The 11,890-nt window shown below is 45.4% G+C and overlaps 1 protein-coding gene across 1 annotated transcript; it reads left to right on the forward strand.

The window, feature by feature from the left end:
* Window positions 1–852: 852 nt before the first annotated feature.
* HDDC2 (HD domain containing 2) lies at window positions 853–10,041 on the forward strand. Its single transcript, XM_042795799.1, has 6 exons — window positions 853–1,053; window positions 1,434–1,555; window positions 2,458–2,560; window positions 4,867–4,935; window positions 8,563–8,701; window positions 9,901–10,041. Exons 1-6 carry the CDS (start codon window positions 985–987, stop codon window positions 9,990–9,992), a joined length of 594 nt encoding a protein of 197 aa, XP_042651733.1. The 5' UTR covers window positions 853–984; the 3' UTR covers window positions 9,993–10,041.
* The last annotated feature ends 1,849 nt before the right edge of the window (window positions 10,042–11,890 follow it).

Here is an 11,890-nt window from a genome sequence, read left to right on the forward strand (position 1 = left end):
GAGAAAAAATAAAAATACTCTGCCATCTGTTGATATCTGGCAAACTGCAGATGTTCGTTTCTGAAAACAGAGTATTTCATTGCCAGATCCAAATTGTTTTCTGCTACTTCAGTTGGCAATATAAAAATAACAAAGAAATGCAATGCATTTTGAAAATCCATTGATTGTACAGTAATTTACTCGAGAGTTTTAAATTATTCTGGGGCCTCCTGGAGTCTGGCTACAGGCACTCCCATCACTTTTACATGTTGAATAATTTAAAACTCCTGAGTGCAGCAACTCTGCTACCTCCCATCTCCTCTCTGAATAACTACGTGATTTTGCACAATTCACCATTGTAGGGTTTTTTGTTGTTTTTTTGTTTGTTTGTTTGTTTGTTTGTTTTTAAAGTACGCTGAAGTTCACTGCTTTGACTCCACCGGTTTCGACTGCCGTGTGAGCTACTCCTGACCGCAGGACTGCCCCCTCCTCCTCCCTAACGCACCCCGGGAGCGGCCACACCCCCCACACCACCCACTCACACCCCCCACACCCCCCACACCACCCACTCACACCCCCCACACCACCCACTCACCCCCCTCCCCACCCCTCCCCTCCCCACACCGCCGCCGCCGTGCCCGTGAGCGCACCCCGCCTTCCCTCGCCGGCTTCCTGGTTGCAATCGCAGCCCGAGTCGCCATTCCTAATTACTCCCTGAGGGGCCACAGCGTTGGGGATGCGGCTCCCCCCCACACCCGGCACCCACGCCCCCACAGAACACATCCCACGCCCCCACAGACACATCCCACGCCCCCACAGAACACATCCCACGCCCCCACAGAACACATCCCACGCCCCGTCCCGCCCCGAGGGCCGCAGCCCGAGAGGCGTCGCTCCGCCGCCGGGGCGGGGCGGAGGCGCCCGGCCGGCCGCAACTTCCCCTTCCCCGGCACCCCCCGAGCCCGCTGCGTGGGCCGGCGGGAGGAAGAGGAGGAGCGGGCGGGGATGGCGGCGGGGGCGGGCGGCGGCGGCGGCTGCTTGCTGCCCTTCTTGCGGCTGCTGGGGCAGCTCAAGGTGAGCGGGGCGGCGGGGCCGGGCGGCCGCGGTTGTCGCCCGCGGTGGCGGGCGGGCTGTGGGAGGCGCAGGCGGGAGGAGGCCACGGCCGGCCCCGGTGCTGGGGCTGCCGCGGGGAGAGGCGGGCGGCGGCCGCGGGGAGGGCGGGGGGCGTCCCGGCGGGCTGAGGAGGGCGGCTGCGGGGGTGGGTGCGAAGGAGGCGTGAAGGCGCCTCGGGGGAGCCCGGTCGCTGGGGCAGGGGTTTCCCGGGGGTGCCAGAGCTCACCGGGGCTCGGCGGTCACGGTGGGGCGGGATTTCTGCCGGCGGCTCCGGGGCGAGGCCCTTCGGGGGGCGAGGTGGTAACGCTTGCATTGCTGTGACGCTCGCTCTCCTCGCGCAGAGGGTCCCACGGACGGGGTGGGTGTACAGGAACGTGGCGAAGCCAGAGAGCGTGTCCGATCATATGTACAGAATGGCGATGATGGCTTTGGTGAGTGAAGACAAAAGCCTGAACAAGGACAGGTGAGAGCGCCTCTGGCTATCATGACCGTCCGTTAATGTCGTGGGAGATTTGCAACCAGAGTTCCTAAAAGCTCTTCCTCTTCAAGCTAAAACACACTTGAAGGAGTTTGAAATCGTTCCCCCTCTTCATTTCCCTCCATCCTTTGGACAGGGTGCTGTTTGCCTGGAGAGCTGAAAGGGGCTAAAGACTTCCCTTGCTCAATTCCGGGTGCTGAGGCAAGTTGTTAGTGCAGGGGCTCTGAGCTGGCCTTCTCTCAAGCCGTAAGCAAGCAAAGCTTGAAGGCACTCAGTTAAAACACAGTTGGGAGCAACAGACAGCAAAGGCAGATCTATGCACTCTGTGCATTTTGATAGATTTAGTTAGCTCTCAGCAGCAGCAAGGAACCTCAGAAATCGTACAGAGAAAGCACTGCTAGTGTTGGATGAGTTGTGTAGTGTGGGATCGTGCTTGCTTTGGCCCTTCAGGAGCTGATGAAAACAGCAAAGGCTTTTTTGAGCATTCTGCTGCAGATTGACATAGCTACAGAGCTGTGAGTGTCAGATTATATACTGAATTGGGGATGGCTCCCATCAGATTAACTTCTACCTGCTGCAGCGTTACTGTGGAGCGTATAATGTAGTTAGTTATCACAAAATCTCCAGAAGCCAGGCTTACAACAACTGTGTTTATACGTGAATCTACATGTACAGGCAGCAGTAGCTAGAAATCAGGAATGAAATTCATGTCTAGGTGGAAGCTACTCTCCTTACCAAAGAAGTTAAATGTTACATAAAATGAAACAAAAAAACAAAAAACCCTTTAAAATATGTGAAGGGAATAAATTATGCAGTCTCTTATCTTTATGAATAACGAGGTTGAGGTTAAAATGCTGAAAAACTATTCTGTCTTTGCTTCTTTTCAGATGCATACGATTAGCTTTGGTTCATGATATGGCTGAATGCATTGTTGGAGATATTGCTCCTGCAGATAATATCTCAAAAGAGGAAAAACACAGGAGAGAAGAGGTGAGGACATAAGGAGCGAAGCCACATCTGCAAAGTGCTCTGCATGTTTCTAATGTTCCGGTGGTAGCGAAGAGACCCTCTAAGCAACATCATACTGTCACTGGCGTTGGGCAAGTATGCCACAACCAACCAAAGTTTTCTACTTGTGATTTTTGTACGTGTAACTTCACCAAGTTAAGAAGGTGAACCTTTGAAGTGCTCTTCACGTTGGCTGTTTATTCCTGAATTGGTCATGTTGACTGGTGTTACCAAGAGGTGGGGAGCAGGGAGCTGGTGCACCAAGAGGGGTGGATGACAGTTTGTGGCATATAGTTGTGTGTTGCCAGATCGTGTGGTTGTGACAGATACTTTATTTAAATCCTTTGCACAGGACTTCAGACATGGGTGCACAGGTCATGAGTCTTTGAGTGCAGTGTGCCTGGAGTTATTTTATTTTTGGCCTCGTACATATCCAGACTGTTGGTTTGTCATTTCTGGTCTGCTGCATTATTTGAAGAAAATGTAAAGCACTCCTCTAACCACAGCTAGAGGGCAACGTGATGCCTCAGAACCTCTTCAGAGGCTACAATTAGCTCTTCAAAGAGTGTAAAAAAAACTACTGTTCCTGTGATTATTTTCCTCTCCACTTTTTATGCTTACCTGTTTAAAACTGGGAGCTGGGTGGGTTATGACTAACTCTGGAAGTAAGCTCTTTGCTAAGAAAGTGGAAATTAAAGATCAAAGGGGTATTCATCATTCTTGAAGAACTGTCTTTACTGACTGCAATTTTGGTATTTCTTTTTTTCAATCTACTTCCTAGTATATTCTTACAATAAATCAAAAAAACCTCTTTCCTGGAAGCCTCCAAAGGTTGTTTTGTCACTGAGGATCAGGCTTCAACTTTGCTTAGAGGGAATTCTCATTTGTGATCAGGCAATGAAAAAGATATTTGAATGCCTAATTATGCTTAAGAAGTTTTCTTAAGTACTTGCAGCTCCTGCTCCAATTTCACTCAGTGACGATTTTGTTGTTGACTTTGTGGGAAGGAAGGTCAAGCATTAAACATTTAGGCTGACTGAAATACTTTGTTGTAAAAATACACCAAGGGTAGCGGCTTCATGAAGTGGCTTGAGCTGAACTATCAATATGCTGCTTCTGCTGCAGAGTTCTCCTTTTTTTTTCCCTTTGCTCTACAGCTGATGTTGAGCTGGTTCTGAAGTTTGCTGTGTGTGCAGTAAGTTTAATTGGCTAGTCTCACCACGGCTAAGGCACCAGAAAATGAACTTGAAATAAAATGAAAGAAAGTTTGGGTTCTTTCTTTGGGGTTGTCTGGTTTGGTTTTTATTGCCAGGTAAGTCATTTTGGCCTGGTGACCTTGAGATCTGATGAGTTCCAGAGCTGGAAGGAGGTGGGAAGGAATAAGACTTTGCTGCTTCGGTGGTGGGGAGCAGCCGGTTCAGTTCAGGCATATTGGGAAACTATACCCTGTATTTGAAGTGGAGAAACAGTCACGGCACAAAACCTTTGTCTTGCCTGTGATGTTGATTGTTTTGGAAGCAGCCTTTAGTGCTACTAGGAAAACAGTAGAAATAGCACAGAAACGAGACTGCTCAGCCGGGAGAGCACTAAGAGCCTGCAGAATGATTTCTGCTTGCTGGTTATACCATCGGTTTGATACTGCCTTAAACCTCACACCAAGATTTTTGTTGTTGAACAAATGGTATCTCAGTCTGGGAGCATTGTGTTTTATTGCTGCAGGGTATTAAATGGATTTTTTTTTTTCTCGTTTTTCAAAGTTGAAGATTTTTAGAGGCTTCTGTTATGTTGCCAGCCTGACAGTAGCTGTTCTCAGTCCTGCTAGTGGAAATGTGCTGGTTGAGTGTTTGGGAGGGGACAGTTGCTTGTCAACACTGGCAGTTAGTATTGAAGCTGCTTTATGAATTGCACCTGTAACCTATTAAGTTCAAATTTTGTCACTACTAGTTAAATCTGGAAGGCAGAGCAGATAACTGATGGCGGTTTCCTGGCATTTGACTTGCCTGTTTTGCTTTGGATTCTTGAAGATACTGGAAGCACATTCAGGTTGTTTTTTTCATGTTTTAGACTAGTTCTCTAAAAATTTACTTAAGCAGCTCCCAGAAAAGATTCTCTGCTGCGTGGTCCTACTGTTTCTCTGGCAGATTTATGTACGTGTGTGCTTTAGAATAAAATATAGTGTAGTGTATGTTTTTACAAATTTGGCAACAAGTAGTTCATTCTTTAAAAAGATAGGATAAAAATGTGCTTGCTCACAAAATGGATGAATGGAAATGGCTTCTTTTTTTCAGGCAGCTATGCAACAACTGACCCATCTTCTATCAGAGGACATCAGAAAAGAAATTTATGAGCTCTGGGAAGTAAGCTTGCATTCTTTTAATCCTTTTCTAAAATTCAGGGTGACCCATTGTCCTCGTCCTGTTTATCACTGAAACTGTGTCATCTCTTATTTTGACCTCAAGCAAGATGGATTCATTTGCTTGGGAGATGAAGCTGATGGTATGAGTCAAGGCCACTTTGGGATCCTTTTCAAATAGATAACCCAAACTGGTATAATAACCAACTTCTGCCTTTGGCCTCTTAGAGTTCCAGATGAACCTGTCCAGGGCTTGGTTTGTGCAGGTGAAGGAAGAGTTTGTCTTCTATATCCAGCCCTCTTAGATATAAATCTGTTTTTTTTTCACTACATCATCTCCTTTGTTTATATCTTGCCATTTGCAGCTCATGATCTTTTAATACAGGAGAAAATAATGGGAGCTGATGATGCTGTGGAGTATTTTCTGCAAGTAATAGTTTATGTGGCTTCCATTTCTTTATCGTACAGCCCATTAGGCTAAAATACTTAGTAGTAATTTCTGGTTTAAACTTAAATGTGGTGTACTGACCCAGAACAGTTCTTTTCTGCAAACAGCACAGACTGCTGGCTGGTCTTGGGTACCTTAAATGTTTGTGTTGGAAAGTATCTTCTCTGTTTGAAGGTGATTTAACTTTTTAATGTGAACTCATGCTGTTAACTGATAAGATCTTTTATACTTGCAAACTAGGGATCATTAGATTATTTCCAAACAATACAAGTTTATTATTACTATGCTTTATCTTCTCCTGGCATACAGTCGCATGAAGACAAGTGCATCAACAATTTCTTGTTCACATGTTGCTGCATACAAAGCATTACATGTTTCTTGGACTCTGTGAGCTGAAACTGTATTTTGTGCTGACATTCTTACTTTCCCACTTGGACTATATTTAAATTCCAGATATTTGTAGCCAACTTCAGCCTTTTGTTACAGCAGCCTGTTTGTTTGGGATTTTTTCTTGTTGTAGTTGTGTGGTGAAACTGGCAACGGGGGATGTGTTTTCAGTGCTATAATTCAAGGTAAAGGGGGTAAACCATCATAACCAGACCTGGGAAATAATGTGTGTGCATTTGTTTCGTGAGCACTAGTTCCTTCTCCCTTGAGAAGCTGTTATAATTGAGGGAAAAGAGTTTTTGATAGATCAGATTAGTCCTGTAAGACTTTTTTTTTTTTTTTTTTTTTCCGAATATTGTTTTTCTTTGCCTCAGTCTTCTTTTATGATTGTACTGGTTCAGTATGCAGTTAGTTCTTCAGCATGTTAGCTTTTTATCATTCTCATTAACCGTAATTTAACATATGCACACTTTTGATCATTTGTTCTTTGTTTCTACCTTTAGGGTAATTAATTGGCATTGAGTCTCCAATGAATGTAACTCACATAGCCGCGAGTGTAACCTAAAAATCTAATATTCGCGTGTAGTCCCTCTAGTCTTATTTTAAATGGAACAACTAGGTGCTTCTTAAAAAGAAGAGGGCAGAAAATAAGAAGTGGTATTCTATTAGTGTGGTATTCTGCTCTCAGCTAGCCAGAGGCATTTCCCTCTGATTTCTTTTTGTGAGTGAAGGAAGCTGTGGCCCAGAGCTGTTCGAACAGTGGCCAGGACAAAAATTTGTTGGTGCTTTTAGCAAGTCTTTCCTGCACTGCTCTGCCCTCATCTCCGCCCCTTTCCCTTTCAGCCTGAGGAGGATTATTGCTTTGGGCTGTGTTGGTGGGCTCTCTGCAAGTGTAGGGTAGGGGAGAAGGGTAGTAGAAAGATGCTTCTGATATATTTTCACTTTATAATTTAACCCAGAATATATTTGAAAAAATTAAATGAGTTGGCACACTTAAGCTCTTTTATTTTCAAGAGCAAAAGTACAGGAGTCTTTTTTTTAAAAAGTCAGGCTGTGGCATTTGAGAGACCAGTTACTGTTTTTTTAGAGTATACTGTTATTTCACACTCTTAAACACCTGAGGGGAGGAATCAGTAAGTGTTTATTTCAGCACTGTGCACAGTTGCACATATAATAGCTGATGTTTCTTGAGGTTAATGTGAACTGAGGTATGAATAAGATCCGGTGGGTTGTGTGGCACAGAGAGGTTGGTAACAGATTGATATTCCCAGTTAATTGCTGGAGGTGGGACAGACCTTTACAAGCAAACGGCCGTAGTTCTCCTTCTCCTGAAGTTCTCCTTTGTAATACTGCCAAGAGTTTGTTTTCTCTGGTGGCCAAAAAAGAAAAAGAATAGAAATAGATTTAAGAACTTAAGAAGTAGTATTTGAACGTTTTAAAGATGAGCCAAAGCTCGGATTGGAAGGAGGAAAGGAAGGTGTAAAAATGTCTAAATGAAATTGATTACTAAAATAATTATCAAAATGTAATTGAAAAATGCAAAGCATCGTTCAAATCCAAATAGAGTAGTATATGAATCAGTGGTGGCTATCGAAATAATACGGATTTCTGACTTTCAAATGTAAAGCAACAAGCATAAGAACAAACATGCTCCTTATAGTATGTCAGACAGGGAAAGACCAGGACACTTACCTGAGCATCACTGTGCTGGAGTTACAACCCAGGATCATGCCACTGTGAATGACACCCATGCCCACAGCTGGAGCCTTAAGATGCAGAAAGAGATGCCGTGTCCTGTGCTCAGGAGATAGAACTCTTCCTGCACTTGGTGCTGCTCTCCTCTGCACAACTGTGGTGTGTCACGGGTTGTGTGGATCTGAAAACACGGGTGGGTCCAGTGTGGGCCTGGGCCTCTGGTCTGGTTCTTGGTGGTGGTGGTGATGAAGGGGGCCAGACCTGCTGAGGGTGTCAGGGAGATGGTAGCCTGCAGTGGTAGGAGCCTTTTCCTGTGCTTGGTTTTGGAAGCTGGGAGAGGATCAGCTGATGAGACATGAAATACAGTGCAGTAGAGTTAGGAAAGAGAAAATGAAATGGCAAACCTGTCCACAGCCATCACTGGAAGCAAAAGACAGCAAAATTGTTGCCTAGAAATGTGAATGACTCACAAATGTATACTGGTGAAGACTGGGGAGAGGGGAAGAAGATAGCAGAGAGATTAATGGATTTAAGGGGTTTCCTCCCCTTCAGAATTTAACAACTCCCCTCCTTATCTCCTAGGAGAGACGTAAAGACATAAGCAGCTCAGACAGATTAGACCAAAGAGATTAAGAAGTGGTGACGGGAGAAATGTAAAGAACGACTCCTTATAAAAACAGCAAGTGCTGGAAAAAAGTGCAAAGTGGGTCTTTAAAAATAGATAATGGTAATGCATAGCCTTAGTCTGGCCTGAAAAGATCTTTATGTATAAAATGTTGTTAAATGAAACCTATTATTTAACTTGTATTTTGTGTAGGGTTGTCTCCATATCATCCCTGAATCAGCCAAAACACTTGGTATGTTTAGAGTATGCCAAAGAATTGTGTTCTTAACTCCTGTTACATTTAATAGAAATTTAGCATGTACTTATTTAAAGTGTTTTGCTGAATAGCAGTCTTAAAAAGAGAGTGAAAGACATAGCTGTTGTGAATATTTAGAGTGGCTTGTACTAATGAAGAAAATTCTAGATATCTAAAGAGCTTCTAATACTCTTGGTTTAGAACAACAAAATTTTTTTCTTATAACTGCAAATCTGTTCAGGAATATGAAAACCAGTGTACTGCGGAAGCCAAGTTTGTAAAACAGTTGGATCAGTGTGAGATGATACTGCAAGCATTTGAGTACGAAGAGTTGGAAAACACACCTGGCAGACTGCAGGATTTTTACGATTCAACTGCTGGTATGACATTTTGTGTTCTTCTTCTTTTGAAAATGAAGTGAAATGTATTAATTGTCTTTTTTCTGATAGACATTCAGAGGAAGTGAGGTTATTTCACTCATTGCTTGAGTACCCAAAATATTTGGGGGGAAACTTACTGCAGTGTGAAAATACTGTGCGTTTATCTGTAGGTACTGAACCTGAATTTCCTTTATGCCATGTTTCTTTTACATCACTTTTTACCTAGAGAGGTGCCCAACTTTCATTACATCTGCGTGTGTTTTAAGGATCTCCCTGTAACATCAGAGGGGGTGTAAAGGACGCTTCTCTTCACCGATGTTCTGACAGCAGCTTGTTTCTACTTTGTTAGTGTTTCATGAACCGGTGAAGTGGAATTTGTTATCCCTACGTGAGCTGTGGCCTCGTGTGACCTGGCCAAGGCACATGTAAGAATCAGCTCAGAGAAGTGTTGTAGGTGCAATTGTATTACTTTTTGTTCTGTCCACTGCTTTTCATCCTTTCAAAAATAAACCGATAGTCAAAAAGAAAAATAGGTAAAATAATAGTCTTTATTTTAGCAAGGGAGTTGAACACCAGAAAAGGACTGTGACTTCAAGTTATCCTATCCTGGGAAAAAACTAGGCACAGGCAAACTCAGGAAGGGGGCCAGCAATCACCAGACACGGTCCCTGACATGTCTCATTTATACCTTGGTGACTCATTAGGAAAATAAGCTCTCTGAAAAATGCAATAATTTGATTACAGGAGGAGAAAAAGACAATATCAACAGAGGTGGAGCACTTCACTTCCTGATTGATGTCTTTGCCCTCCTACCAGAATTCAGGAACTTACACTGAGCTGGTGCCTCGGAGGAGCCACAGCATGTACCCCGAGTGCACCCGTAACTGCTGTGGTTTCCTGTAGCAGGATAGACAGTATGGGATTACCTTGGTCGGGGCGGGTGCATCCCCTTTTCAGCTCTTAATTGTCTTAATAGAGCACAAAATATTTTTACAAGTTTTTGGGGAAGGATGGCTGTAACTACTCTTACCGTTATTCCGTAGTTGGATTAAACTGGGAGTAATCTCTTTCTCAGAAGAAAAATTTGACATTTATTCTGAGGCTAAAGCGACACCATTGCTAATGTTTCACTGCCAGCCTTTCCCATGTAGGAAAATGAGAGCGTTTTTAATTAACTTTGCCTTTCTTTTGCTTTGCAGGAAAGTTTGCTCACCCAGAAATACTCCAGCTTGTATCTCTGATTAACACAGAAAGGAATAAAAAACTTGCTACATCTCATCCACATTCCTGAGGTGTTCTTAAATTAAATGCTGTGGCTACAATAAATACTTTGTTTTATATTCTGTGCGTTATTTTTCCTCCTATAACATCATTAATTCTGCCAGCAGATTTTTTTTTTGGTGCGTTTACTGCTGAGAATCCCAGGACCACTTAGATAGGGTAGGTAGGGTAGTTACCTCCCAGATCGGAGGTTGTGTCAAGAAACAAATATTTAGAATTAGCGCGTTTGGGTTTTTTCTTTTTCTTAATCAGCCTGTGATCGATGCACTCTCAGTTACAGATTCTCTACTGGGGAAATTCAGGTAAGTGTAAAAATTAGCTGATTGCAGTGCAACCTGTTCATGTGGTGCACTGACTGGGACGGGTAGTCTTGTTCTGTGACTTCTAAGTCTATATGGATTTAGGTGCCTCCTGTATCAAAATGGGTTGATGCCTCTTCAGTGCGCTACACCGAGGCGAGACCAGTGAGCTCTTGACAGAGCCAGGCTTAGAGATGGGATTTCTCTGGCGGGCGTAAGCCTTAAGAAGTGTGACGGTGGATAAAACTGGTAAGCTCATTAATTACACTTTCTCAATATGTTTGTTGTTCCCTATGATTTTTTCCATTGTTCACGTGTTGTAGCGGGGAATGGTGCTGCCGTTTCCGTAAGGCCAGTGTGCCCGACTCCCCCTCACCCCACACTGGTGGTTTTCCAGACGCTTACCCAGGGAGTTTTAGTCGCAGAGTAGCTGAGCTTGGGAGGCACCTTTGGGGCTTGCTCAGTCTAATGCAGAAGCCTGGACGCCCCTGCAAAGCTGGCGCGCCTGCGTTAATGCCCTTACGTGCCGGCGCCGATTTTGCTGTAAATGGCAGTTTTTAGCATTATTCCTTCTGCTAAGGTGAAAGCACAGCGTGGTTGTCATGGAAAGCTGTAGTGGCAAATGCTCTAAGGAGGCCAGTCTGCTCTACCAAGTGTGTTGTGCGTGCAGCGGGCGATGTCCCAGTTGCCAGATCAACTTGGCACCTGGAGAAATTACATGGTTAGGGACCTGGAGCTAGCTGCTGTGTCTTCAGCCTCCTGTCAGGTGAGGCAGCAGGAGAACTAAATTCAGTTGTCGTCCCCTTTTAAAGGCGATTTAGCGGAGCGCCACCCCTTCAGGCACCACGACCGGGGAAGCCTCCCCCGGAGGCGGGCTGGCCGAAGCTGGGGCTGCGTTCTGGGGCTGGCGCCTCTGGCAGAGGCGTGGTGCGAGGCACCGGATCGGCAGGGTGTGTCGGTCCAGGGGGGAGAGGGGGGGTTCTGGCTCGGGCTCTGCCCTGCGGAGGCACTGGAAGAACAAGCTGCGCTTCACTGAGCAACACGAAACTGTTCAGGGGTGGCTGACGGTCACGCTGCGAGGGAGGTGGGGTGGGCCCATTGTTGTTCAGCATTTTTATTGCCCCGGGATGGGTGCGAGCTGTAGTCTCCAGTAGTTTGTATCGAATGCCAGGCACGAAAGAGCTACGGATGCATTGGAAGGCAGAACTGAGAACGTTTTTGACAAGAGAATTGGCCTTAAAAAGCTGTTTGGTAAATGGGCGCAGCGCAAGCACGGCCCTGGTGGGAGCAGTCTGTGCCTCCAGCGCAGCAGGATTTACTGGCTGGCACCAGGCTGTCCTTGGGGGGGGGGGGGGGGGCAGGGGCTGGAGGGCCGAGCCCCAGCCAGCAGTGCAGTGCTGCAGGAAAGGTGCCTGGGAAAGGGAGACGTGGTTGTGTGGGGCTTGGTTTTGTTTCAAGAAATCCAGCAGGTGCTTAAAATTACATTCTACTCACTCACGGCAACTGCAATCCCATGTCAGGTCTGGGCGCTGCATTTTAGTAGAAATAGAGAGGTAGGAGGTGGTTGGAAAGAGACTGAAGAAAGGGTGATGGGAAGGCTTGAGCCGTG

This window comes from Tyto alba, unplaced genomic scaffold (assembly GCF_018691265.1).
Source record: "Tyto alba isolate M040663 unplaced genomic scaffold, T.alba_DEE_v4.0 Super-Scaffold_22, whole genome shotgun sequence".
Classification (NCBI taxonomy): domain Eukaryota; kingdom Metazoa; phylum Chordata; class Aves; order Strigiformes; family Tytonidae; genus Tyto; species Tyto alba.

Coding starts and splice junctions, on each gene's coding strand:
- HDDC2 (XM_042795799.1), top strand. CDS start 985: ATGGCGGCGGGGGCGGGCGGCGGCGGCGGCTGCTTGCTGCCCTTCTTG. Junction 2,561..4,866: donor AAAAACACAGGAGAGAAGAG/GTGAGGACATAA, acceptor TCTTTTTTTCAG/GCAGCTATGCAACAACTGAC. Junction 4,936..8,562: donor AAATTTATGAGCTCTGGGAA/GTAAGCTTGCAT, acceptor AAATCTGTTCAG/GAATATGAAAACCAGTGTAC.